Source organism: Entelurus aequoreus, linkage group LG14, assembly GCF_033978785.1.
Source record: "Entelurus aequoreus isolate RoL-2023_Sb linkage group LG14, RoL_Eaeq_v1.1, whole genome shotgun sequence".
Lineage (NCBI taxonomy): Eukaryota > Metazoa > Chordata > Actinopteri > Syngnathiformes > Syngnathidae > Entelurus > Entelurus aequoreus.
Genome location: NC_084744.1, coordinates 56431138 through 56459069, shown reverse-complemented (window position 1 = coordinate 56459069; position 27932 = coordinate 56431138). Strand labels below are relative to the sequence as shown.

The window sequence follows — 27932 nt, the reverse complement described above, 5'->3', positions numbered from 1 at the left end:
CATTCCATTTGGACTGGAGTCCAGCCTCGGATGGATTTCCACATTTCAGCCAAAAAAGTTGCTTTGCAGTGGATCAATGTTTCTCGAATAAATGTTTTAAATCAATGGCATCCGGAGAATATCACCATTTTATTTTTGAAAACACATTTACATGTACAAGTTGTTATATTTTGTAGAAGGTTGCCCTCTTGTGGCAGGTTTTAGAAATGCGTTTTGAAATTAACATCCACTTCAGGGACAAATGGAAAAAAAGGAGTTTCAGTTTCCAATTTATGTATATGTCTCTGAAGTAGCCTACTGTTGTCAATTAATGAGGGTCTATAATAAAGTCAACAGCAGGTCATTCCCGGTAAAATTAAATAAAAACATAAATTGAATACAGTAAGGAAGGTATTAATTTGTCCCCATTCTTGTGGATCGTGCGTAAGATTTTGCAATGCAGTCTGCTGAAAATGAAGGAAAGCGCCACTCTACATAGCGACTGACACTTTTGTCAAAGTTAGAATATTTTACAAAAGGTTGCCATCTTGTGCCAGGTTTTAGAAATGCATTTTGAAATCAACATCCACTTTAGGGACAAATGGAAAAAGAAAAAAAAAAAAAAAAAGAGCTTTAGATTCCAATTTATGTATGTTCCTGAAGTAGCCTACTGTTGGGAATTAATGAGGGTCTATAATAAAGTCAACAGCAGGTCATTCCCGGTATAGTGAGTCAAGTTTATTAACAAAAAAACATTATATATGGAATACAGTAGGGAAGGCATTCATTTGGCCCCATTCTTGTGGATCATGTGTACGATTTTGCAATGCAGTCTGCTGAAAATGAAGGAAAGCGCCACTCTACATAGCGACTGACGCTGTTGTGAAAGTTAGAATGTTTTGTAAAACGTTGCCCTCTAGTGCCAGGTTTTAGAAATGCGTTTTGAAATTAACATCCACTTCAAGGACAAAAAAAAAGTTTCAGATTCCAATTTTATGCATCTCCCTGAAGTTGCCTACTGTTGGGAATTAATGAGGGTCTATAATAAAGTCAACAGCAGGTCATTCCCGGTATAGTGAGTCAAGTTTATTAAAAAAAAAACATAAATTGAATACAGTAGGGAAGGTATTCATTTGGCCCCATTCTTGTAGATCATGTGTAAGATTTTGCAATGCAGTCTGCTGAAAATGAAGGAAAGCGCCACTCTACATAGCGACTGACGCTTTTGTCAAAGTTAGAATATTTTACAAAAGGTTGCCAGGTTTTAGAAATGCATTTTGAAATTAACGTCCACTTCAGTGACAAATGGAAAAAAAAGGAGTTTCAGATTCCAATTTTATGTATGTCCCTGAAGTAGCATACTGTTGGGAATTAATGAGGGTCTATAATAAAGTCAACAGCAGGTCATTCCCGGTATAGTAAGTCAAGTCTTAAATCAATATTCATTAAAAAAAAAACATAAATTGAATACAGTAGGGAAGGTATTCATTTGGCCCCATTCTTGTGGATCATGTGTAAGATTTTGCAATGCAGTCTGCTGAAAATGAAGAAAGCGCCACTCTACATAGCAACTGGCGCTTTTGTCAAATTTAGAATATTTTGTAAAACGTTGCCCTCTTGTGCCAGGTTTTAGAAATGCGTTTTGAAATTAACATCCACTTCAGGGACAAATGGAAAAAAAAAAGAGTTTCAGATTCCAATTTATGTATGTCCCTGAAGTAGCCCAATTAATGAGGGTCTATAATAAAGTCAACAGCAGGTAATTTCCGGTAAAATAAGTTATAGTGAATCAAGTCTTAAAATCAATATTCATTAAAAAAAAACATAAATTGAATACAGTAGGGAAGGCATTCAATTGGCCCCATTCTTGTAGATCATGTGTAAGATTTTGCAATGCAGTCTGCTGAAAATGAAGGAAAGCGCCACTCTACATAGCAACTGACACTTTTGTCAAAGTTAGAATATTTTACAAAAGGTTGCCCTCTTGTGCCAGGTTTTAGAAATGCATTTTGAAATTAATGTCCACTTCAGTGACAAATGGAAAAAAAAGGAGTTTCAGATTCCAATTTTATGTATGTCCCTGAAGTAGCCTACTGTTGTGAATTAATGAGGGTCTATAATAAAGTCAACAGCAGGAAGTGAGTCAAGTCTTAAATCAATATTCATTAAAAAAACCAAATTGAATACAGTAGGGAAGGCATTCATTTGGCCCAATTCCTGTGGATCGTGTGTAAGATTTTGCAATGCAGTCCGCTGAAAATGAAGGAAAGCGCCACTCTACATAGCGACTGACGCTTTTGTCAAAATTAGAATGTTTTATAAAAGGTTGCCCTCTTGTGCCAGGTTTTAGAAATACATTTAGAAATTCCGGGACAAATGGGGGAAAAAAATTAGTTTCAGATTCCAATTTATGTATATGTCCCTGAAGTAGCATACTGTTGGGAATTAATGAGGGTCTATAATAAAGTTAACAGCAGGTAATTTCCGGTAAAATACGTTATAGTGAGTCAAGTCTTAAATCAATATTCATAAAAAAACATAATTTGAATACAGTAGCGAAGGTATTCATTTGGCCCCATTCCTGTGGATCATGTGTAAGATTTTGCAATGCAGTCTGCTGAAAACGAAGGAAAGGGCCACTCTATATAGTGACTGACGCTGTTGACAAAGTTATAATTGCCACAAAACACACTGTAAGCAAGTCAACACCCTTCTGCCATCTGGAGCTCAAGTGAATAGTGCACGCTCCAAATTCGTCACGTTTCATGTGTCGGGTAAATTGTGACATATGGGGCCATATGAATCCCCTTCGTATTGTACGTACACCAACATAATCTGAAAAACAAGCTTTAATACTGATAAATGTGTGAATCGCGACTGTAGGTTATATAAAAAGTGATTTTTAGAAGGGGGTATTTCAGTGTGACGAGTCGTCAAGGTTTGAGTCTGCGGGACAGTGGGGGGCGAAGGGGAGAAAGTACTCTCGAGCGAATTGGAAGACGTCGTCGGGTTTCTTCAATAGCAGGAACTGCAGGAAGTCAGATATGAGGGCACGGATCTCCGGGTGATCTGTCAGGTATGAAGCGTGGTCGGCCCTCAGCTCCTCCTGCAGGAATTACCAAGGTGAGTTGCATTATTTACTGCAGACTATGTGAGCCGTTGAGGTGTGGTATGTGGGTCACACCTGGTTCTACTACAATCCACTCACACCAGTGGGATAAAACAATGGTGGAGGCCTGGGATGGATTTTGTTGTGAAAGTTGTAAGAATGTCACAAAAGAGTATCATACATGCCTCACCTGACCACAGTACTGACATTCAGGGGCCGATCACCAAATTCTGGGGCCCCATCGCTGCCCAACTTCACCACCCCATACACACTTGATGTTTACATGCATTAATAAACTAATTATTGCATGGATTTGAATAAAACTAGCTTTTTAAAAGACACGTAAAAACATAATTAGTGTTTTGATTTTTTTTTTTTTAAACAATACATTTATATATATATATATATATATATATATATATATATATATATATATATATATATATATATATATATATATATATATATATATATATATATATATATATTATATTATACAAAAAACAAAAAGTGCCAATAAATTTTTATATATATATATATATATATATATATATATATATATATATATATATATATATATATATATATATATATATATATATATATATATATATATATTTATTTGTTGGCACTTTTTGTAAAAAAAACACTAATTATGTTTTTACGTGTCTTTTAAAAAGCTAGTTTTATTCAAATCCATGCAATAATTAGTTTTTTAATGCATGTAAACAATATATATATATATATATATATATATATATATATATATATATATATATATATATATATATATATATATATATAGCACCCCCCGTGACCCCAAAATGGATGGATTTTTTTTTTCTAATCAAGAGTTTTTTCGTTTGTTTTTTTTTACAAAAAGTGCCAACAAATAAATAAATAAATAAATTTATATACCGGTGTGTATATATATATATATAAAACAAAAAGTGCCAACAAATACATAAAATTAAAAAAAAAAAAAAAAAAAAAAATATATATATATATATATATATATATATATATATATATATATATATATATATATATATATATATATATATATATATATATATATATATATATATAAACAAAAAGTGCCAATAAATAAATAATATATATATAGATATTTATTTATTTATTGGCACTTTTTGTAAAAAAACACTAATTATGTTTTTACTTGTCTTTTAAAAAGCTAGTTTTATTCAAATCCATGCAATAATTAGTTTTTTAATGCATGTAAACATCAATATATATATATATATATATATATATATATATATATATACATACATATACGTATATATATATATATATATATATATATATATATATATATATATATATATATATATATATATATATATATATATATATATATATATATATATTATATTATACAAAAAACAAAAAGTGCCAATAAATTTTTATATATATATATATATATATATATATATATATATATATATATATATATATATATATATATTTATTTGTTGGCACTTTTTGTAAAAAAAACACTAATTATGTTTTTACGTGTCTTTTAAAAAGCTAGTTTTATTCAAATCCATGCAATAATTAGTTTTTTAATGCATGTAAACAATATATATATATATATATATATATATATATATATATATATATATATATATATATATATATATATATATATATATATATATATATATAGCACCCCCCGTGACCCCAAAATGGATGGATTTTTTTTTTTTTAATCAAGAGTTTTTTCGTTTGTTTTTTTTTACAAAAAGTGCCAACAAATAAATAAATAAATAAATTTATATACCGGTGTGTATATATATATATAAAACAAAAAGTGCCAACAAATACATAAAATTAAAAAAAAAAAAAAAAAAAATATATATATATATATATATATATATATATATATATATATATATATATATATATATATATATATATATATATAAACAAAAAGTGCCAATAAATAAATAATATATATATAGATATTTATTTATTTATTGGCACTTTTTGTAAAAAAACACTAATTATGTTTTTACTTGTCTTTTAAAAAGCTAGTTTTATTCAAATCCATGCAATAATTAGTTTTTTAATGCATGTAAACATCAATATATATATATACATATATATATATATATATATACATACATACATACATACATACATACATACATACATACATACATACATACATACATACATACATACATACATACATACATACATACATATATAGAACCCCCCGCGACCCCAAAATGGATGGATTTTTTCTTTTAAACAAAAGTGTTTTTTCGTTTGTTTTTTTTTACAAAAAGTGCAAACAAATATAAATATATATTTTATATATATATGTATTACACACACACACACACACACACACACACACACACACACACACACACACACACACACACACACACACACACACACACACACACACACACACACACACACACACACACACACACACACACACACACACACACACACACACACACACAGGACTCTAGAGCAGTGGAGACGCCTTCTCTGATGTATCACGCTTTTCCATCTGGCAATCTGATGGACCAGTCTGGGTTTGGAGGTTGCCAGGAGAACGCTACATTTCGGACTGCATTGTGCCCAGTGTGAAATTTGGTGGAGGAGGAATACTTTTGGCAATATAGTATATATATATATATATATATATATATATATATATATATATATATATATATATATATATATATATATATATATATATATATATATATATACCAGCACAAGAGCTGCGTAAAGAAGGTAATACTGTATTCAACAACAATATATTGTAGCTGTACTTTCGAGTGGTGCTTCATACGTAACAACACAAACCATGTTGGGGTGCAGAGTTAATAACCAGGGAGTGACATTCACACAATAACAAGTCTCTACGCCGAAGAATGTTTACCGTTACCTTTCTGTCCAAGAACTTGGAGCGCATCTGTATGTCTTCCTCCCAAACCAGGGGCGTTTTCCCAAACACTACAACGCAAACACACGCAGCACAAATATAAAAACAGACGGTATAAAATTGCAATGATTGTTACATGTAGCCATCGCTACCTTCTTCCGTCTGTGACGGCAGCTGCAGCAGCCTCATCATGACGGGAGATCCCACCTGCGCCCTGCTGGCAAGATGCCTGGGGAGATACGGAGCGACATGGACGTGTTTTTGTTCAACTTAGCAGGACAAATCTTGCAAAAAAACGGGCACTTTGCATTATCCATAATGTGGGGTTCAAGGAGCAGACAAATAGCTTATTTTTAAGGTTAAAACTGTTAAAAATGTCCTTGTGGAGGGAGAGTGTGGTCAGCGCGCCTGCAGGAGCAAAGGTCACCGCCTCTGTCGATGGTGCTGACGGCGAGACACAGCCGGCAGGTGATTAGATTTCACAGGTGGCACGTGGTAATCTAATCATCGGTTGTCTTTAACAGTGAGCGGCCAGGAGCAGAGGGGGAGAGAGGATACGGACGTGGCTGAAAAGGTCACGTTCTACTGGAGAGAAAACTTGCGTTCAAACATTCCGATCATTAAAACCTCGTTAAACCTGCACGCTCGGCTCCTGTGCCGCGTCTGACAGTGGGACTGCTGTGGAAGCGACTTCCACAGTCCTGATTTAGTGGAATATTTGACAGGGCTTGTCATGTTCAAAGCGGGGGTCAGCAACCCGCGGCTCTAGAGCCACATGCGGCTCTTTAGCGTGCCCTGGTGGCTCCATGGAGCTTTTTCAAAAATGTATGGAAATGGAAAAACTTTTTTAGGGACATAGTCCCTTTGGGACAGAGGACCCTATTGTATTTCTAGTGTTTTATTATTATTATTCCGCCGCCTCTTTGAGCTGTAATTTGACCCCCTTAACATGCTTCAAAACTCACCAAATTGGACACACACATCAGGACTGGTGAAAATTGCGATCTAATCAAAAAACCAAACCCCACGCTCTAGCGCCCCCTAGGAAGAAAACACAAGACAAAACTGCCTGTAACTCCCAGTAGGAATGTCGTAGAGACATGAAACAAAAACCTCTATGTAGGTCTCACTTAGACCTAGATTTCATTCCCTCACAACCCCCAGCAAAAATCAACAGGAAGTTTGCAATTCCCCCTTCAAAACAAAAGTTGAGTAAAAACAGTCACCTTTTTTCAAACATGATCTCCTCTGAGCGCGTTTGTCGTGTCGGCTTCAAACTAGCACAGGAGAGAGATTGAACCCTTCTGATTAAAAGCTGATGAAAGAGTTTTAATTACTGCTCCGGTTTGGATTTTATGAGCCCTCAAAGTCGGTCCCGTCCATCCCTGCTTGCAGCTTTAATTTTAATATGGTTTCTGTAGGAGGACAAACACAACTCAAACCTTCCTAATTGTTAGAAAGCCCACTGTTTAATATATTTGTGTTTATGCTTCACTGATGAGTGTGCCATTTTGTCCTACTAATTTCAGCGGCCCTTGAACTCGCCGTTGTGTGGACTGTGACTCAGCCGTTTGTTTACATGTACAACTTTCTCCGACGCTGCCACAGAAAGACGTGTTTTATGCCGCTCCTTTTTTGTCTCATTTTGTCCACCAAACATTTTATACTGTGCGTGAATGCACAAAGGTGAGCTTTGCTGATGGTATTGACTTGTTGGAGTGCTAATCGGGCACATTTGGTCACTGCATGACTGCAAGCTAATCGATGCTAACATGCTATTTAGGCTAGCTGTATGTACATATTGCATGATTATGCCTCGCCATCTTGTTCCAGACCACAGCAAATGCTACCCAGCTTGCAAAGATTGTAATAAATCCATTAGAAGAACACAGCCGGCTGTTTCCTTTAACTTGGACATACACATTTATACCTTTGGTCATTCTAAGAGAGTCATTTCCAGGAGTTATCTCCCCCTCTGAGAAGTTTTACTAATGTTTTCCAATGTTGTAAAAATGTGTAGAATAAATATTATATTTCAACATTTCTGTCAACGAAGACCTGCGACACATAGTCGTTTTGATAGTAGGCTAATATAGCTGGTTAGCTATATTATAACACTTATATAAGTCTTTAAAATTTTTGCGGCTCCAGACAGATTACTATTTTGTATATGTGGTCTAATACGGTCCTTACAACATTTTGGGTTGCCGACCCCTGGTTTAAAGCAGGAAGTCATCAATTGCCTGCAAATAATCAAAGTTTATTGGTAGAAAGGGATGCGGGGGTATAACCTCGGAGGAACGGCACAATATAAACACGCTTTAGCACTCTAGCGCAAGGAAACGTTTTTGCGTCTCAGTCTGTGGGGTGAAAATATGGAAAAATGTTCAAACATTGAGCATTTTAAGAAATTGCACAAATCTAATACCTTTTTTGTAAGGGGTGCCGGAAGTTGGCAGACCCATCCGCGATCCTGTTCTGTCTCCCTGTAATGTTTGACTGCTCTTGAATGGGATTGTGCTAAACATCTTCATTTCCCCTCTGGGATTGTTAAAGTATTTCTGATTCTGATTCTGATTCTGACTGATTGCGAGAGTTGGTGGGCGGCCGAGGGTGGAGTCGGCTCTCTTGGTTGCTTTGTTGGGTCTGCTCCATTCTCTGTATATGTTTTTTGTTTTACTTTTGTAGCTGTGTGTAGAAGTGGCTGGTTGCATCAGCTCTGCTCTTTTAATGTCTCTAATGTCCTTTGTGTTATTTGGTGTTTCCCTCTTACACACATGCTTATGTGTGCTATGGCTATGAGTGTTTTTCCCCTGTTTCTCACAGAGGGGAATATTATTAAAGTATTTCTGATATGTGGCCTAAAACACAATTTAGTTGAACATCCCTGTCCTTAAAGGAGTAGAGGTTGGACGTCAGTATTACCAGCTTCATCCTACATTGATGGAAAAGGACCTACCCATCGGGCAGAAAGCAGCACTGCCACGTTACAGGGGTGTCGTCCACAGAATGAATTACCCGCTCCACCCCGAATATCTCCACAGTTTCCTCCTCAATCTGCATCTGCTTCTCTTCCAGCTCTCTCTGGTCAAACACAAACATTAAAATCAAATTAGTTAACATTACAAGACATTGCGCAGTTTAACTGATCTAGCTTCGGTTTTTTCCACAGTTAGGGGCGCAGGTATGCCAAAAAAATGGAGCAGTGGGCTGAACCAAATAGGAAGCTACAAGGTGGATAGGATAAATCAAGATTATGGGGTTTGGTTATCAAAGTGTCATGACGGGGGGGTCGCAGCTTACTGCGAGGTTTGTTCTCCCGGGAAGCAATCGGACTATTTTGGACAAGGCGTGAAGGTAGGAACATATTTAATTATTCAACTAACACTCAACGAAGTACAAAAAAACAGAAAACAACCCGATGGCAAGCGTGCCTATCGCACGCGGAAGCTAAGGCAAAACACTTAGGACATGAAACATGAAACTATAGAAATGAAAACAACTAACCAAACTATGTAGCATAACTGTGGAATCGGACACGGAACGAGCAGCATGAACTAAGCAATGACGCCAGGACGACCGACTGGTAAAGACAGGCTCAAATAATGGTCTTCTTGATTAGAGCAGGTGCGTGTCCCGAACACCAGAGGCAGGTGAAACTAATAAGTCGCCATTAGGGCTGCGAATCTTTGGGTGTCCCACGATTCGATTCAATATCGATTCTTGGGGTCACGATTCAATTCAAAATCGATTTTTTTTTCGATTCAACGTGATTCTCGATTCAAAAACGATATTTTTCCGATTCAAAACAATTCTCTATTCATTCAATACATAGGATTTCAGCAGGATCTACCCCAGTCTGCTGACATGCAAAATGCCGAAAATATACTTTTCAGTTCTTATGTGTCTTGTGCATGTTAAGAATTGACAATAAATCATCTTCTTCTTCTTCTTCTTCTATGCAAGCAGAGTAGTAGATTTTTGTAAAAAGCTTTTATAATTGTAAAGGACAATGTTTTATCAACTGATTGCAATAATGTACATTTGTTTTAACTATTAAATGAACCAAAAATATGACTTATTTTATCTTTGTGAACATATTGGACACAGTGATGCAAGTGTAAGCCACTGTGACACTATTGTTCTTTTAAATTTTTTATTTATTATAAATGTCTAATGATAATGTCAATGAGGGATTTTTAATCACTGCTATGATGAAATTGTGACTAATACTGATACTGTTGTTGATAATATTCATTTTTGTTTCACTACTTTTGGTTTGTTCTGTGTCGTGTTTGTGTCTCCTCTCAATTGCTCTGTTTATTGCAGTTCTGAGTGTTGCTGGGTCGGGTTTGGTTTTGGAATTGGATTGCATTGTTATGGTATTGCTGTGTATTGTTTTGTTGGATTGATTAATTACAAAAAAACAAAAAACAACAACAAAAAATTAATTAAAAAATAATTTAAAAAAAAAATCGATTTAAAAAAAAAAAAGAGAATCGATTCTGAATCGCACAACGTGAGAATCACGATTCGAATCGATTTTTTTACCACACCCCTAGTCGCCATGGTAACTAAACAAACAAGGGAGCGCAAACAGGAACTAAAAGAGTCCAAAACTAACAAAAACATCTTCCAGACCACAGATCATGACACAAAAACTTTTGGAAAAAACAAGAACAGAGTCACTGAGGTCCGGATGTTTACATAATTTGTCTGTCAATGTGTTCATTTTGTCGGTACAAGAATGCAAAGACGGAAGACTACATTCTACACAGCATTTGTGTGAAAGGAAAGACTTGTATTACATGTATGTGAATTGACAGACAACAAGCAAGAACGGGAAAGACTTCCACCTGAAAATAGACATGTCCGATAATGGCTTTTTTGCCGATATTCCGATATTGTCCAACTCTTAATTACCGATTCCGATATCAACCGATACCGATATATACAGTCGTGGAATTAACACATTATTATGCCTAATTTTGTTGTGATGCCCCGCTGGATGCATTAAACAATGTAACTTTACCATGAATTGATAAACGTGGACCCCGACTTAAACAGATTGAAAAACTTATTCGGGTGTTACCATTTAGTGGTCAATTGTACGGAATATGTACTGTACTGTGCAATCTCCTAATACAAGTTTCAATCAATCAAAAAACAAGGTTTTCCAAAATAAGAGAACAACTTCAACTCCAGTTTTGGGAAAAAAGTGCCAACATGGCACTGCCATATTTATTATTGAAGTCACAAAGTGCATTATTTTTTTTAACATGCCTCAAAACAGCAGCTTGGAATTTGGGACATGCTCACCCTGAGATAATCCTGATACCCACTACAACTATGGGAAATACTATACTTTGACTTTCACAAAGTGCATTATTTTTTTTAAACATGCCTCAAAACAACAGCTTCAAAAACAATGAAGGCACACATTTTCAGTCCAGAGTATACTAGAGCATACTTACTAACCTTGAGACCGTAGCGGGGGGTGTATATTGTAGCGTCCCGGAGGAGTTAGTGCTGCAAGGGATTCTGGGTATTTGTTCTGTTGTGTTTACGTTGTGTTACGGTGCGGATGTTCTCCCGAAATGTGTTTGTCATTCTTATTTGGTGTGGGTTCACAGTGTGGCGCATATTTGTAACAGTGTTCAAGTTGTTTATAAGGCAACCCTCAGTGTGACCTGTATGGCTGTTGACCAAGTATGCCTTGCATTCACTTGTGTGTGTGAAAAAGCCGCATATATTATGTGACCGTGCCGGCACGCTGTTTGTATGGAGGAAAAGCGGACGTGACGACAGGTTGTAGAGGACGCTGAAGGCAGTGCCTTTAAAGGCATGCCCCCAATAATGTTGAAAATCGGGAGAAATTCGGGAGAATGGTTGCCCGGGAGATTTTCGGGATAAATAAAAATCAGACAAAAGATGTGTTCCCAGTAAGGTTTACTAAAATCAATTTGACTAAATTCATGTAATTTATACATTTTACTAAAAGCAATTTAAAATGATTAAAAATAGAATAAAAATCCCACAAAAGATGTGTTCCCAGTACGGTTTACTAAAATCAATTTGACTAAATTCATGTAATTCATACATTTTACTAAAAGCAATTTAAAATGATTAAAAATAGAATAAAAATCCCACAAAAGATGTGTTCCCAGTACGGTTTACTAAAATCAATTTGACTAAATTCATGTAATTTATAAATTTTACTAAAAGCGATTTAAAATGATTAAAAATAGAATAAAAATCCCACAAAAGATGTGTTCCCAGTACGATTTACTAAAATCAATTTGACTAAATTCATGTAATTTATACATTTTTCTAAAAGCAATTTAAAATGATTAAAAATAGAATAAAAATCCAACAAAAGATGTGTTCCCAGTAAGGTTTACAAAAATAAATGTGACTAATTTCATGTAATTTAGACATTTTACTAAAAGCAATTTAAAATGATTAAAAATAGAATAAAAATCACACAAAAGATGTGTTCCCAGTGCGGTTTACTAAAATAAATTTGACTAATTTCATGTAATTTATACATTTTACTAAAAGCAATTTAAATTAAAAATAGAATACAAATCACACAAAAGATGCGTTTCCAGTACGGTTTACTAAAATCAATTTTACTAAATTGATGTAATTCATAAATTTTACTAAAAGCAATTTAAAATGATTAAAAATAGAATAAAAAATCCCACAAAAGACGTGTTCCCAGTAAGGTTTACTAAAATACATTTTACTAAATTCATGTAATTCATAAATTTTACTAAAAGCAATTTAAAATGATTAAAAATAGAATAAAAATCACACAAAAGATGTGTTCCCAGTAAGGTTTACTAAAATCAATTTGACTAAATTCATGTAATTCATACATTTTACTAAAAGCAATTTAAAATGATTAAAAATAGAATAAAAATCCCACAAAAGATGTGTTCCCAGTACGGTTTACTAAAATCAATTTGACGAAATTCATGTAATTTATAAATTTTACTAAAAGCAATTTAAAATGATTAAAAATAGAATAAAAATCCCACAAAAGATGTGTTCCCAGTACGGTTTACTAAAATCAATTTGACTAAATTCATGTAATTCATACATTTTACTAAAAGCAATTTAAAATGATTAAAAATAGAATAAAAATCCCACAAAAGATGTGTTCCCAGTACGGTTTACTAAAATCAATTTGACTAAATTCATGTAATTTATAAATTTTACTAAAAGCGATTTAAAATGATTAAAAATAGAATAAAAATCCCACAAACGATGTGTTCCCAGTACGATTTACTAAAATCAATTTGACTAAATTCATGTAATTTATAAATTTTTCTAAAAGCAATTTAAAATGATTAAAAATAGAATAAAAATCCCACAAAAGATGTGTTCCCAGTAAGGTTTACAAAAATAAATGTGACTAATTTCATGTAATTTAGACATTTTACTAAAAGCAATTTAAAATGATTAAAAATAGAATAAAAATCACACAAAAGATGTGTTCCCAGTGCGGTTTACTAAAATAAATTTGACTAATTTCATGTAATTTATACATTTTACTAAAAGCAATTTAAAATGATTAAAAATAGAATAAAAATCCCACAAAAGATGCGTTTCCAGTACGGTTTACTAAAATCAATTTTACTAAATTGATGTAATTCATAAATTTTACTAAAAGCAATTTAAAATGATTAAAAATAGAATAAAAATCCCACAAAAGACGTGTTCCCAGTAAGGTTTACTAAAATAAATTTGACTAATTTCATGTAATTTAGACATTTTACTAAAAGCAATTTAAAATGATTAAAAATAGAATAAAATCCCACAAAAGATGTGTTCCCAGTACGGTTTACTAAAATAAATTTGACTAATTTCATGTAATTTAGACATTTTACTAAAAGCAATTTAAAATGATTAAAAATAGAATAAAAATCCCACAAAAGATGTGTTCCCAGTGCGGTTTACTAAAATCAATTTTACTAAATTCATGTAATTTATAAATTTTACTAAAAGCAATTTAAAATGATACCAATAATTTCCAATATTACATTTTAAAGCATTTATCGGCATACCTGAAAAGCTTCAAAATTTGGTCTCCTCAGTTCCCAAACGTTTACTGAGTGTTGTTAAAAGGAAAGGCCATGCAACACAGTGGTAAAAATCCCCCTGTGACAACTTTTTTGCAATGTGTTGCTGTCATTAAATTCTAAGTTAATGATTATTTTGAAAAAAAAAAAAAAAAGTTTCTCAGTTGGATCATTAAATATCTTGTCTTTGCAGTCTATTCAATTGAATATAAGTTGAAAAGGATTAGCAAATCATTGTATTCTGTTTTTATTTACCATTTACACAACGTGCCAACTTCACTGGTTTTGGGTTTTGTAGACTTAGACTTAGACAAACTTTAATGATCCACAAGGGAAATTGTTCCACCCAGTAAATCAGTTACAATGATGGAAAGTGTAAGGATGGAAAAGACAATGCAGGTATAAATAGACTAAATATAGCGATATAAAATATAGCATATATACGTAATATTTACATAATATATGTGATATATTATATTATATTAGATAGCCTTACTGAAAAATCTGGGAGGACTCTTTCCTGCAATCCAGTGTCCGAACAGTATTTTATGGTCTTTGTTGGACCCTTTGACAGAGATTACTAATGAAAACCGAGGTACTGTAGCTAAAATGTCAAAAGTAGGTTAGTAGTCACTTACAAAGGTGGTGCGGACGATGCGTAATTTCTGGTCAAAGCAGATGAAGGCCAAGTGTTCCGGTACTTTCCTCCTCAAAGCAATAAGACGCATGAGCAGGAAGTTGGAACCCTCGGTTACGAGCCCTCTCAAGGCCGACGTGGAAAAGGAAACACTCTCCTTTGTCACTTCCTAGACACACAACACAACTCGTTACAACACAATCAATTTTGCGTTTATACAGTCGTGGTCAAAAGTTGACATACACTTGTAAAGAACATCATGTCATGGCTGTCTTGAGTTTCTAATCATTTCTTATTTGTTTGTGATAGAGTGATTGGAGCACATACTTGTTGGTCACAAAAAAACATTCATGAAGTTTGCTTCTTTTATGAATTTATTATGGGTCTACTGAAAATGTGAGCAAATCTGCTGGGTCAAAAGTATACATACAGCAATGTTAATATTTGCTTACATGTCCCTTGGCAAGTTTCACTGCAATAAGGCGCTTTTGGTAGCCATCCACAAGCTTCTGCTGGAATTTTTGACCACTCCTCTTGACAAAATTGGTGCAGTTCAGCTAAATTTGTTGGCTTTCTGACATCACATGGACAAAGATAAGACCTTCTGGAGGAAAGTTCTGTGGTCAGATGAAACAAAAATGGAGCTGTTTGGCCACAATACCCAGCAATATGTTTGGAGGAGAAAAGGTGAGGCCTTTAATCCCAGGAACACCACGCCTACCATCAAGCAAAGTGGTGGTAGTATTATGCTTTGGGCCTGTTTTGCTGCCAATGGAACTGGTGCTTTACAGAGAGTAAATGGGACAATGAAAAAGGAGGATTACCTCCAAATTCTTCAGGACAACCTCTCGGGCGCAGTTGGGTGTTCCAACAGGACAATGACCCCAAACACACGTCAAAAGTGGTAAAGGAATGGCTAAATCAGGCTCGATAGAAGGTTTTAGAATGGCCTTCCCAAAGTCCTGACTTAAACGTGTGGACAATGTATCACCATAAATTATGGGGTTCCCCAGGGATCCATCTTGGGGCCTCTCCTTTTTATCCTATACATAAATGATTTCGTAAACTCCTCCGAAACTTTTCATAAAATAATTTTTGCTGATGATACAAATTTGTTTACCTCACACAGGAGCCTCCACGATCTACGAGTAACTGTCAATTCAGAGCTTGTGAAAGTGGATTCCTGGTTCAAATGCAATAAGCTCTCACTTAATGTTAATAAAACAAATGTTATTCTATTTCATTCTAATAAAAGCCGGACAAATACTGAGCACTGCCATATCAACATCAATGGGCAGGAAATACAGAGAGTTTATTCCACAAAATTCCTGGGGGTCATCATTGACGAATACCTCAATTTCAAATGTCACAGCCATCTGTTAAACAAATTATCCAAATATGTTGGCCTGTTCTTTCACCTTCGTCATTATCTTCCTCTTTATGCTCTACTTACCCTATATAAAACTCTCTTTGAACCACATCTAAACTACTGTAATGTCATCTGGTGTATCACCTTCCCTACCTACCTTCACAAATTAGAATCCATGCAAAAGAACATCATACGGGCCCTGACATGGTCCAAGTTTAATACCCCCACTCAACATTTATTCCATAATTATCATCTCTTAAGACTGACAGAGTTCAATATTTATCACAATGCTTGTTTAACCTATCAAGTCATTCACAGGCTGAATCTTAGGCTCTGTAGCTTGGTTCCGATCTACCATCCCCAGCATGCCCACAACACTCGTAACTTAGATCTGATATCAGGTAAACATCGTCTACTGGGTTGTACCGCTCGAAGTGTTGTATGCAGGAGACCAAAGATTTGGAACCGGCTTAATGAGAGCCTCAAGATGCTGTATTCATTCTCCAACTTCAAAAAGAAACTGAAACTTACCTATTAACCACCTATCTCTAATGCCTCATGTGGGGTTGACTACTGTTGGGTTTTGCATGGTTGAATGAATGTATGTATGTATGTGTATGCTTGCTTTAGTATTATTATCTTGTGTTTATCATATAGCGTTGTTTTTTTTTGTGTGCTTGCCACCATGTTTCATCATCCCATGTATATACTGTCCTCCCTGTCAAAAGCTTCTTCTAGCTTATTTGGGGGACCCTTTCACTTACCAACATCTTTAAATGATATTCACTACTATTGTAGTTGTTCTATGGCAGTGGTTCTCAAATGGGGGTACGCGTACCCCTGGGGGTACTTGAAGGTATGCCAAGGGGTACGTGAGATTTAAAAAAAAATATTCTAAAAATAGCAACAATTCAAAAATCCTTTATAAATATATTTATTGAATAATGCTTCAACAAAATATGAATGTAAGTTCATAAACTGAACATCAAATCAAGTAGGCTATTCCATTCATTACCATAAACCCAGAGTTTCCCCCGTGCCATGATGGTTTGACCCTCACTAAAATGTCTGTCAAAAAGAACTGTGAAAAGAAATGCAACAATGCAATATTCAGTGTTGACAGCTAGATTTTTTGTGGACATGTTCCATAAATATTGATGTTAAAGATTTATTTTTTTGTGAAGAAATGTTTAGAATTAAGTTCATATTACAATCCCCAAAGAGGGCACTTTAAGTTGATGATTACTTCTATGTGTAGAAATCTTTATTTATAATTGAATCACTTGTTTATTTTTCAACAAGTTTTTAGTTATTTTTATATCTTTTTTTCCAAATAGTTCAAGAAAGACCACAACAAATGAGCAATATTTTGCACTGTTATACAATTTAATAAATCAGAAACTGATGACATAGTGCTGTATTTTACTTCTTTATCTCTTTTTTTTCAACCAAAAATGCTTTGCTCTGATTAGGGGGTACTTGAATGAAAAAAATGTTCGCAGGGGGTACATCACTGAAAAAAGGTTGAGAACCACTCTTCTATGGTATTGTGAATAAACTTGAAGCTTAACTTAACAATGCTGAAGAAACAAGTCCATGTCAGAAAACCAACACATTTAGCTGAACTGCACCAATTTTGTCAAGAGGAGTGGTCAAAAACTCAAGCAGAAGCTTGTGGATGGCTACCAAAAGCGCCTTATTGCGGTGAAACTTGCCAAGGGACATGTAAGCAAATATTAACATTGCTGTATGTATACTTTTGACCCAGCACATTTTCAGTAGACCCATAATAAATTCATAAAAGAACCAAACTTCATGAATGTTTTTTTGTGACCAACAAGTATGTGCTCCAATCACTCTATTACAAAAAAATAAGAATTGTAGAAATGATTGGAAACTCAAGACAGCCATGACATTATGTTCTTTACAAGGGTTTGGTTGCAAAACACCCCTTGATAACACTCCCTCCCATATCTCACCGTTCCAACAGTGGTGACTTTATTGATCTTCGTCTTCCCGCCTCGTTGGACCATGTGACAGCGTTTGTCCACAATGTGGCCCTCGAGCTGCACAGGCATGCACATGTGTTTGTTTACATGGCATCAAAAAAAGTATTGCTTGTAAAAAACTATTAAAAGTGACCTGCCTTGACATACTCGTGGTAATCTTCCTCCAGCACTTCCAGGTCAGCAGTGAGGTAGGCTTCCATGCAAGATGTAAACAAATATATACATTAGGTACACAGTCTAATAACATTTAATACAAGAGTTGGATTAGACGTTTTATTATCGTGATTTTATTGAGAATGTTGTGTTGTTTATGTGTTGTACTGCAAGGTGTACATTAATTGGCTGGACACCAAATCGGATTTTTCAGATATTTTCCTGCCAGCCGGAATGTTCCAAAGTTGAAACCTGATCTTTTTCGCACCATATTTGGGCCACGTCAGGAAGAAGTCCGAACCAATTTGGAATGTGATCTTTTTAGATGTGACTCTAAACGTCAATGCAATTCTCTTCTTCTTCCTCCTGCAGTTGTTTTCTATCATCTGCCTACACCGGTGTTTCCTAACCATTGTTGGGCAGCGAGGACCTTCTACAATGTAATGTTTTCATTGTGACAGACAGAAATACACTATATTGCCAAAAGTATTTGGCCACCTGCCTTGACTCACATATCAGTGTTTCCCACACATTCATTTATTTGTGGCAGCCCGCCACGAAATAATTACGTCCGCCACAAACATTTTTTTTTTGTTTTTTATTTTTATTTTATTTTATTTATTTATTTTTGTCCTGTCCAGCTTCTCAGGGAAATCATATAGTCGATGTAGATGCCCATATAGGCTGTTCAGATTTACTTTACAAAAGAGAAGTGTAGGATACTTCTCTTGTTGCCTTATTTGTATTTGACCACTACTGTTTTCTGTTTATTTGTTACTGACTGTGGCAGGACACCTCTGCCTCTGTTTCACTTTATGTTGCTGGTAAATAATATGGTTGTAGTAGTAGGCTAAAGTTAAATTATTTAGTATGCACTAATTAAAGGGGCAGAGCTTTAAGAGGCATTTTAGCTTTTATATTTTAAAAGATATGTTTTTTGTGAGAACCACAATTAATAAATATATTTCAGTGAATAACTTATTGTTCAAATCTGTATATAAATATGTACATAAAGTGTTGTAATTATATTGTAAAATGGATCGATGGACGTTTAAAACAAAACTGTTATTAATTAGTAAGTATACATTTTTTGAGCCTTTTTAGAGAAAATCATATCATTGTAGTAAATTATGCAAATTACTCAATGATGTCATGGTGACCACGCCCATAGCCACGCCCCCACCGCCACAGGTATCTTGGCAGTTTATGGGAAACACTGCATACGAACTTGAAGTGCCATCCCATTCCTAACCCATAGGGTTCAATGTGATGTCGGTCCACCTTTTGCAGCTATTACAGCTTCAACTCTTCTGGGAAAGGCTGTCCACAAGGTTGCGGAGTGTGTTTATAGGAATTTTCCACCGTTCTTCCAAAAGCACATTGGTGAGGTCGCACAGTCTCAGTCTCCGTTCTAATTCATCCCGAAGGTGTTCAATCGGGTTCAGGTCAGGACTCTGTGCAGGCCAGTCAAGTTCATCCACACCAGACTCTGTCATCCATGTCTTTATGGACCTTGCTTTGCGCACTGGTGCACAGTCATGTTGGAAGAGGAAGGGGCCCGCTCCAAACTGTTCCCACCAGGTTTGGGGGCATGGAATTGTCCACAATGTTTTGGTATCCTGGAGCTTTCAAAGTTCCTTTCACTGGAACTAAGGGGCCAAGCCCAACTCCTGAAAAACAACCCCACACCATAATTCCTCCTCCACCAAATTTCACACTCGCCACAACGCAGTCCGAAATGTACCGTTCTCCTGGCAACCTCCAAACCCAAACTCGTCCATCAGATTTATTTCATGGTGTTTTGTTTGATATCTTGTGTTACACCATCTACATCAGGGGTGTCCAAAGTGCAGCCCGGGGGCCATTTGCGGCCCGCAGGTAATTGTTTACCGGCCCGCCACACATTCTGGAAATGCTATTGCAAAAATTAAAAAAACATTTAAAAAAGTGGAATGAGGTGAAATCTAACTAGAAAAAGTTGTAATGTTGACACAAAAGCTGCCATGCAGGCTGTTTTTTTTTCTTTTGTCTATCTTTCTTTTTTTTTCTTTTTTTGCCATTGGTCCAAAAAAAATCAAAAATCAATGTTATAATGAATTATTGACCTATTCAAAGCTCCAATTATTTCAAATATTTCACTTTAAAATGTTTTATGTGGGAAATATTGCATATATTGTGTGGTTGCCATACAAAAACACCAACGTTTTACAACAAAATAATAGTTCAAACGTAAAATCGACAGATGTATCCAGGCATGTGATTTGACCACAATGAAAAAGACTGAAAACATTTCCTGGGGTCTGGGGGACGAAGGCCAGGGTGGTGCCCTGGTGGGGGGACAAGAGGGGCAACGCCCCCCGAAGCTCCTGGTTTTTCACCAATTTAACATGCTAAAATTAACAAAGACAGCACCATTTGAAGAAAATATTTTAGTGTTTAAAGACATGAAAACATCATTAATAGAACATACATAACCCAATTATCCTAATGAATCACTGTGTATGGTTCAGTCCCAACAGTATTTAGTCACTAATATTTACATCTTGTGTTCATTTCACATCCACAGGTGTCACATCGATCAGTGTTATTATCTACAGTTTATTTACAGTATTACCACATTACTTCAGTTCATGTAATGTAATGTAAACATTTCATTCTTTTCGCCAAAATAGGATATACATTTATGAAAATAATTAAACATGTTTAGTATTGTTTACTCATATTTGAAAATAGGAAATAATAATAATGTGAGGACACTGACATATTGCATGAAACAAGTGTGAAAATATTTACCTTCAAGATTGTTACACCACTGACAATAGTTTCAACAGACTACATAAGAACTTAATATTACAAAATAGTATTATATGCAAATGTATTTCAAATAAATTGTTAACTGGAATCAATAATGCGACTCTTTGAATTTCTGTAATTTCATAATATATTTTCACGTGGCTTTTTATTTTTAGAAAAACCCATTTATATTTCGCAAAGCAATATTTGGTTAATATTTAAAACAAACATGCGTATTTCGCAAGCAACTATTTTTTAGCTTACCTCATTATTAACAACCCTGTCTGCAACTGAAGTGGGCGGATCTTTCCTCTCGATGTCTACGGCAGTTGTCGATGTAAACAAAAGATGAAGTCTGTAAGGTTTGCTCACTTTCGGTTGACATCCAAAAGTACCAGCTAGTGAAAAGTTGGTTTTCCTTGCTTCAAGTTGTTTCATATGTTTTTGGCGTTTCGCATGTACTTCCAAAGCCTTGAAACCTCGTGATCCATAGTCAATATTATCATGACACCACGTGCACAAAACCTTTCCGGGACGATCGATTTTCCGAATAAAATCACCGAACAAAATCGTAACTTCCTTCTTCCCAACAGTATCAGTGATTTCCCTTTCCATCCAGTCCCATCCAAACTTATTTTTGAAATGTTTATCAATTTATTTTACTCGTAAAGCGTCCTTTCTCTCGAGAACCGACATCGTTTACATATGGAAAATGGCCGTAATAACCATTATGAATGATGACGTTATTAACGTCATCATTCATAACAGATGTCCTGATTGGTCACAAGGAACATATCGACCAATCAACTACGGCGTAATATAAACTACGTCTCGAATCTTGATTTAGGGTCGGAAAAAAAACGGAAAAACGGGAGATAATTTTTTTTTTCTTTCTCGAGATTAAAAAAGACGGAATTCCGACTTTGGACGGAAAAATCACATGCCTGTGTATCAGGGGCCGTACTTATCAAGCTTCTCAGAATTACTCCTAAGAAGTCTGCTAAGAGTTGACTTAAGAGTAAATAAATTCTTCGCTGAAAGCTGCACTTAAAAGTTAGTTATCAAGCGTCTTACTCACACTTTCAGCAAAGTGTACGACTGAATCTTAAGTGTCACACTCAGAGCTGAATTACGACATTACTATGTGCCGTAAATGGAATTTTAGGTGACGTCATTTCTGTGTCCATAGAAATGACCAATCACGGAAGGGAATCCGTTGTCTAAGAATAAAGAAATATCTTGGAAATATTTTTTGACAATAAACTACAAAATAATACAAAACAAACTAGTCCCCGCCGGCACTCACGCTACCGCTCCCTCTCTTCTCTTCTCTCGCCCACACACTCACTGACGTCACTCACCTCACGGCCACACACATACGCTACTGTCATAACATTTTCTTTCCAATTCATTAATTAGGCAACTAATTTGAAACTGGTGTGGGTGGCTCTATATATACTAGCCCACTGCAGCCACATGCAGAAATCAACATGGAATCGAAAAGTATTAAATCTGTGACAAAAATAATACCCGCTCTGTCTAAACGATACCGTTTGATCAGCTGCTCGTCATCAAACAAATCCAGGACATCGTTCCGCTCCCTGAATGTTCGCGCACGTCTCTCTCGCCTCAGTGCCATCCCCTGCTGGCAACTCTTAACCACTTAAGACACCTCTGAAGGTCTCTTAAATATCGTGGAGAGTAGGAGTGATTCTTAGACTTAAGAACGTTGATAAAAAGCTTTTATTCTTAAGTTTGAGAGTAGGACTAAATTTCGCAAATTCTCAGGACTTAAGTGTAAAATGGCACTCTAAGAAGCTTGATAAGTACGGCCCCTGAAGTTGATCTCGTAACTTAAGTGTTGAAAGTAAAAAAAAACCTAATAAAAATGTATCACTTTCTGAGTGGGGCACCTTTTGGATCCCAAATATATTTAGTGGGATTTTATTTATCTTTTCACTGTGATTACTCAAAAATAATAACAAATTAATATCAATGGTGTCCTGCATTATTGATCTTTTTAAGGCTCTAATTACTTCACATCAAACATTGCTTTCTGAATGTTTTGGGCAGTGGGGGAAATACTGCATATTTCAGTTTTATTATAAAAAACTAAGTTGTCTTTGACAGAAAAGGCATAAAAACTTTTTGTTTTTTTAAACTTTATATCGACCTGAAGTTGATATACTGTACAGATTTACTGTGAGCGTTATATAAATAAAATAATAATTTGACTTGTTTTTAACATTTTAATGACTTAGACCCTTTATGGTCCCCGGGAGCCCTAAAGGTAAAAAACAAACAAAATCCATATATTTTGTTATGGTTTGAAAATTTTAAATATCAAAATGGCCCCCGCATGCTTTATGTGCGGCCCTCAGTGGAAAAAGATTGGACACCCCTGTGTTCCACCGTCTACATAGACCAAGTTTTTGTCAGTATTTGTAGGTCTAAAGGACTGTTTTAGCCTTACAGGCTGTCTTTTTGTGTACAAGATCATACATACAGTATATATTGTACATTACTTACATGTTATAATAAGGGCTGCTGAAGGTTCTACAATGGTCTTCCTAAAGGCTGGACCTCAACACTATAGAATATGTTTGCAGAAAACCCGAAAACTGACGAACATACTTGGGTGCAACGTTCCCTCTAAGGTGCGCGCATGCGCAATTGCGCACTGCTCAAGCGTCCTCTGCGCACAGCAAATATACGCCGCGCACCAAATCAAATCCCATCTGAATTCTAAACAAAATAAACACATTTATTCTGTGTAATTTTGCAATGCAACTCTGAGTGACAGTGACAACAAGCGTCAACACCGATCAATTATTGTAACGTCTATCGAGATGCTTCGGGGACAGGAATTATATCGATCACTTTATTGAGCAAAACTGTTTATATTGGGCCATAACCACACCAAAACATGAGTAAAAAACTTATATCTCGAAAAACTAGTCATTTTCTGCCGTACAAACCAGGCCAAAACCAACCAACATCTGCCACCAACACGCATACCACTAAACCACTGGTGCGTTTATGGCCACACAAAAAGTCGGACAACTCAAACACCACACAAAGTAACACTATGACTCCTCAGTCATACGTGTGCTTATTCTACTGTCATTTATTATTAATGTTAATTTATTTATGTTAATCATGGAATGCTGTTACTAGAGAAAGTTAAAGGAATGCACACTTCATCCTATGCTTACATTTCATTGTGCAACATGAGGATGTTTAAGGGGAACTAAATGTGATCTCTGAAGGGATTTCCAAAGCAGGACCCAAACCCAGACATATTGTGCAATACTAATCCATAGCTTATGAAAAACAAGATTTCTTTTATTTTCATTACAAGTGGGCCAAATCACTAATATTACAAAATAATCTCATGAAAATGACTCCTGTCATTTCAGTGTTATAATAATAAAAGATTGGTTTGAGACAGGTGTGCTGCTGGTATTGCCCCGTGTGATGTTGCTCACATGTGCTTCACTGAATGCTCAGGGAGTTTTTGTGTTTGCTCACACACATGAACAGTTAGAGGGAACGTTGCATGGGTTATGTCGATAAAATCTGCGGTCCCCTCCAAGGTTTCTCATTGTCATCCCATTGGGTTGAGTTTTTTCTTGCCCTGATGTGGGATCTGAGCCGAGGATGGAGCCCTTTGAGACACTCGTGATTTAGGGCTATATAAGTAAACATTGATTGATGATTGAACCTTCATTAAAATGATTAGTCATTCACGGCGAATGACGTGCCGTCGGTCATCCCTAGGTGCGGGACGCCTCACCTGTCACGGTTGTTCCGCAGGGGGAGTCGTCGATGGCCCCCTGGCTCTGGGCGTGCAACAGCATACACGGCCGCCGGGCTCTGCGGGCAAACTCCACCGAGACGCAGAACCTTCCCAAGTCTCGACCGCCTTCGGACACGGTCACCAGGGAGTCCGCGAACACGCACTTTGGCAGCTCCGTGGGCTCTGCCACATAAATGAATCTGATTTGAGCATCAAAGTTAAAATACAATAGACTTAGACTTCCTTTTATTGTCATTCAAATGTGAACTTTACAGTACAGATAAGAACGACATTTCGTTGCATTAGCTCGTTGTAGTGCAGGATAGAAGAGCAATAAGGTGCAGATATAAATAAATAGATTACTGTACAGATAAATATATTGCACTTTTGCATATGCATCCACGTTTATGGATGTATGTTGTTGCGGAGGTTTCTTCCCTCCGGGTTCCTCGGACCACCAAACACCAACATGACAGCTCCTTTTCAGGGTTTAGAACACTGTTTTATTTTTCAATAAAGTCTTTTTGTTTGGGATTTTCAGCAAGTGTCTCTTCCTCGTTCGCGCTCCAGCTCCACCTCCACCTCCAACTCCACCCTCCACCTCCCCTCTCCGGCTGCTGCCTTTTAACAGAGCGACAGGGGATTAGATAATCAGGCCCAGGTGGGCCATCTACGCACCTGTCGCTGATCTCAAAGCCGGTCCTGGCACACCCCGTTTCGCTGCAGGTCCGCAGGCCACGCCCCCCTCCACAGTTACATTGTCTTTATATTCCAGCGAGTTAATCCGTTTTAGGGTGGGGATTGAGGGGATTATTATGATGCGTTCAAGAGTCTTACGGGCTGAGGGAAGAAGCTGTTACAGAACCTGGAGGTGCTGCTACGGAGGCTGCGGAACCTCTTTCTAGAGTCCAGCAGTGAAAACAGTCCTTGGTGGGGGTGGGAGGAGTCTCTGCAAATTTTCTGAGCCCTGGTCAGGCAGCGGCTTTTTGCCATCTCCCGGATAATTGGTTTAAAAACACTGATCTAAGTTACATTTAAACCAGTGTGGGGTGGCACTGGGAGCAGGTGGGTAAAGTGTCTTGCCCGAGGACACAACAGCAGTGACTAGGATTGGCGGGAGCGGGGATCGAACCCGGAAGCCTCAAGTTGCTGGCACAGCCACTCTACCAACCGAGCTATATGGCCCCACCAGCTGTCATTTTTTTGGTGTTTTTAAAAAAAAAAATCCACGGGTGATGATTTTACAGTACCACCTTTTATTTTGGTAAAAAACTGGCAGCTGAGTCGCCAAAATAAAATTGAACAGTGGTACTGTGTTTCTATTTACAGTAATATGTTGTAAAAATAATAATAATAATAATAAAATAACACCATATATTTTACAGTAAAAGTCCGGCAACTAAGCTGACTGTTTTTTTTCTGTAAAAAACTGGTCAAATCCGGAGATTTTTTTTACTCTTTACGTAAAAAAAAAAAAAGTAAAATATTTAAATTCGTAGGCAAATTCGTTAAGTGAAGTGAAGTGAATTATATTTATATAGCGCTTTTCTCTAGTGACTCAAAGCGCTTTTACATAGTGAAACCCAATATCTAAGTTGCATTTAAACCAGTGTGGGTGGCACTGGGAGCAGGTGGGTAAAGTGTCTTGCCCGAGGACACGACGGCAGTGACTAGGATGGGCGGGAGCGGGGATCGAACCCGGAACCCTGAAGTTGCTGGCACGGCCACTCTACCAACCGATCTATACCGGTTTTGTGACCAACAAGTATGTGCTCCAATCACTATCACAAAAAATAGGAGTTGTAGAAAAAAGAAAAAAACGGGCTTTCTGCTTCACCGCTCCCTTACCACCTGAGGGCACCACAGACTGTGGATGCTTTTAAGAAAGGCTTAAAAACCCTTCTTTTTTTTTCTTCTTTTTTTTTTAAAAAGCCTTTTTTTTTTTTAGATATATGCATACTAGTTCTAGCTATTTGGCTGTTCCAATTTATATTTTTATTTATTTTTTATTATCTTTTTATTTTTTTACTAGCTGTCAGTTGTTTTTTTAAAATCCACGGTTAATGATTTTATTATGGTAAAAAAAGTGGCAGTTGAGTCGCCAAAATAAAATTAAACAGCGGTACTGTGTTTCTATTTACAGTAATATGTTGTAAAATATATAAATATATAAATAAAATAACCGGCGCCCCCCGCGACCCCAAAGGGAATAAGCGGTAGAAAATGGATGGATGGGAACACCATATATTTTACAGTAAAAGTCAGGCAACTAAGCTGACAGTTTTTTTTCTGTAAAAAACTGGTTTAATCCGCAGATTTTTTTTTTACTCTTTACGTAAAAAAAATAATAAAAAAGTAAAATATTTAAATTAATAGGCAAATTTATTAACTATTTACTGTTACAAGCAGACCTCAATGAAAACAAGTTTGACACCCCTGGTCTAGTGAGACAGGCCAGAGTTAAGTCGGAGAAAATGCAGTCCGGTAGCAAAAGCGTCACGGACCGGTACCGGTACCCGGACCGGTGGTTGGGAACCACTGATATAAAGTTCAAATTTGAATGACAATAAAAGGAAGTCTAAGTCTAATATCCAATAGTAATTACAATTGGCAAAGGACGTGTTTAAGTGACGAGTGCCACCAACAGGTGGTGGTGCCAGTCTGGACTCACCAATGCTGGACATGAAAGCGATGGCTTCGTCCGAGGCCCTCGTCTCCTCCGGACCCGGCTTGTCCTTGTCGGTCTCCTCCCTTCTCTCCTCCCCTTGGAGCGCCGCCATTCTAGTCTGTGTCGAAAACGAACGCTCCCTGAGGGTGAAAAAGAGGGCGTTTGTTACGACAAACAACTTCTGTCCGCCATTTAAATGCGAGGAGTCTTTGGGACGGGGTCCTTTTTAATGTGTCGGTGACGTCACAGTGGCGTTGCCGCGGCAACCGCGGCTCGAGTACCGTAAAGCAGCGTGTAAACAGGCAGGGTAATTTGGAATTGTGTAAAGAACATAATGTCTTGAGTTTCCAATCATTTCTACAACTCTTATTTTTTTGTGATAGAGCGATTGGAGCAC

The 27932-nt window shown here is 36.3% G+C and overlaps 1 protein-coding gene across 1 annotated transcript; it reads right to left on the bottom strand.

The window, feature by feature from the left end:
- Positions 1-165: 165 nt before the first annotated feature.
- Positions 166-27783, bottom strand: catip (ciliogenesis associated TTC17 interacting protein). The gene is made up of 9 exons (XM_062070263.1): positions 27539-27783; positions 24865-25050; positions 18260-18315; positions 18093-18179; positions 14746-14913; positions 8980-9104; positions 6173-6249; positions 6024-6091; positions 166-3085 (listed from the first exon to the last, which is right to left on the bottom strand). Exons 1-9 carry the CDS (start codon positions 27645-27647, stop codon positions 2897-2899), a joined length of 1065 nt encoding a protein of 354 aa, XP_061926247.1. The 5' UTR covers positions 27648-27783; the 3' UTR covers positions 166-2896.
- Positions 27784-27932: the final 149 nt, after the last annotated feature.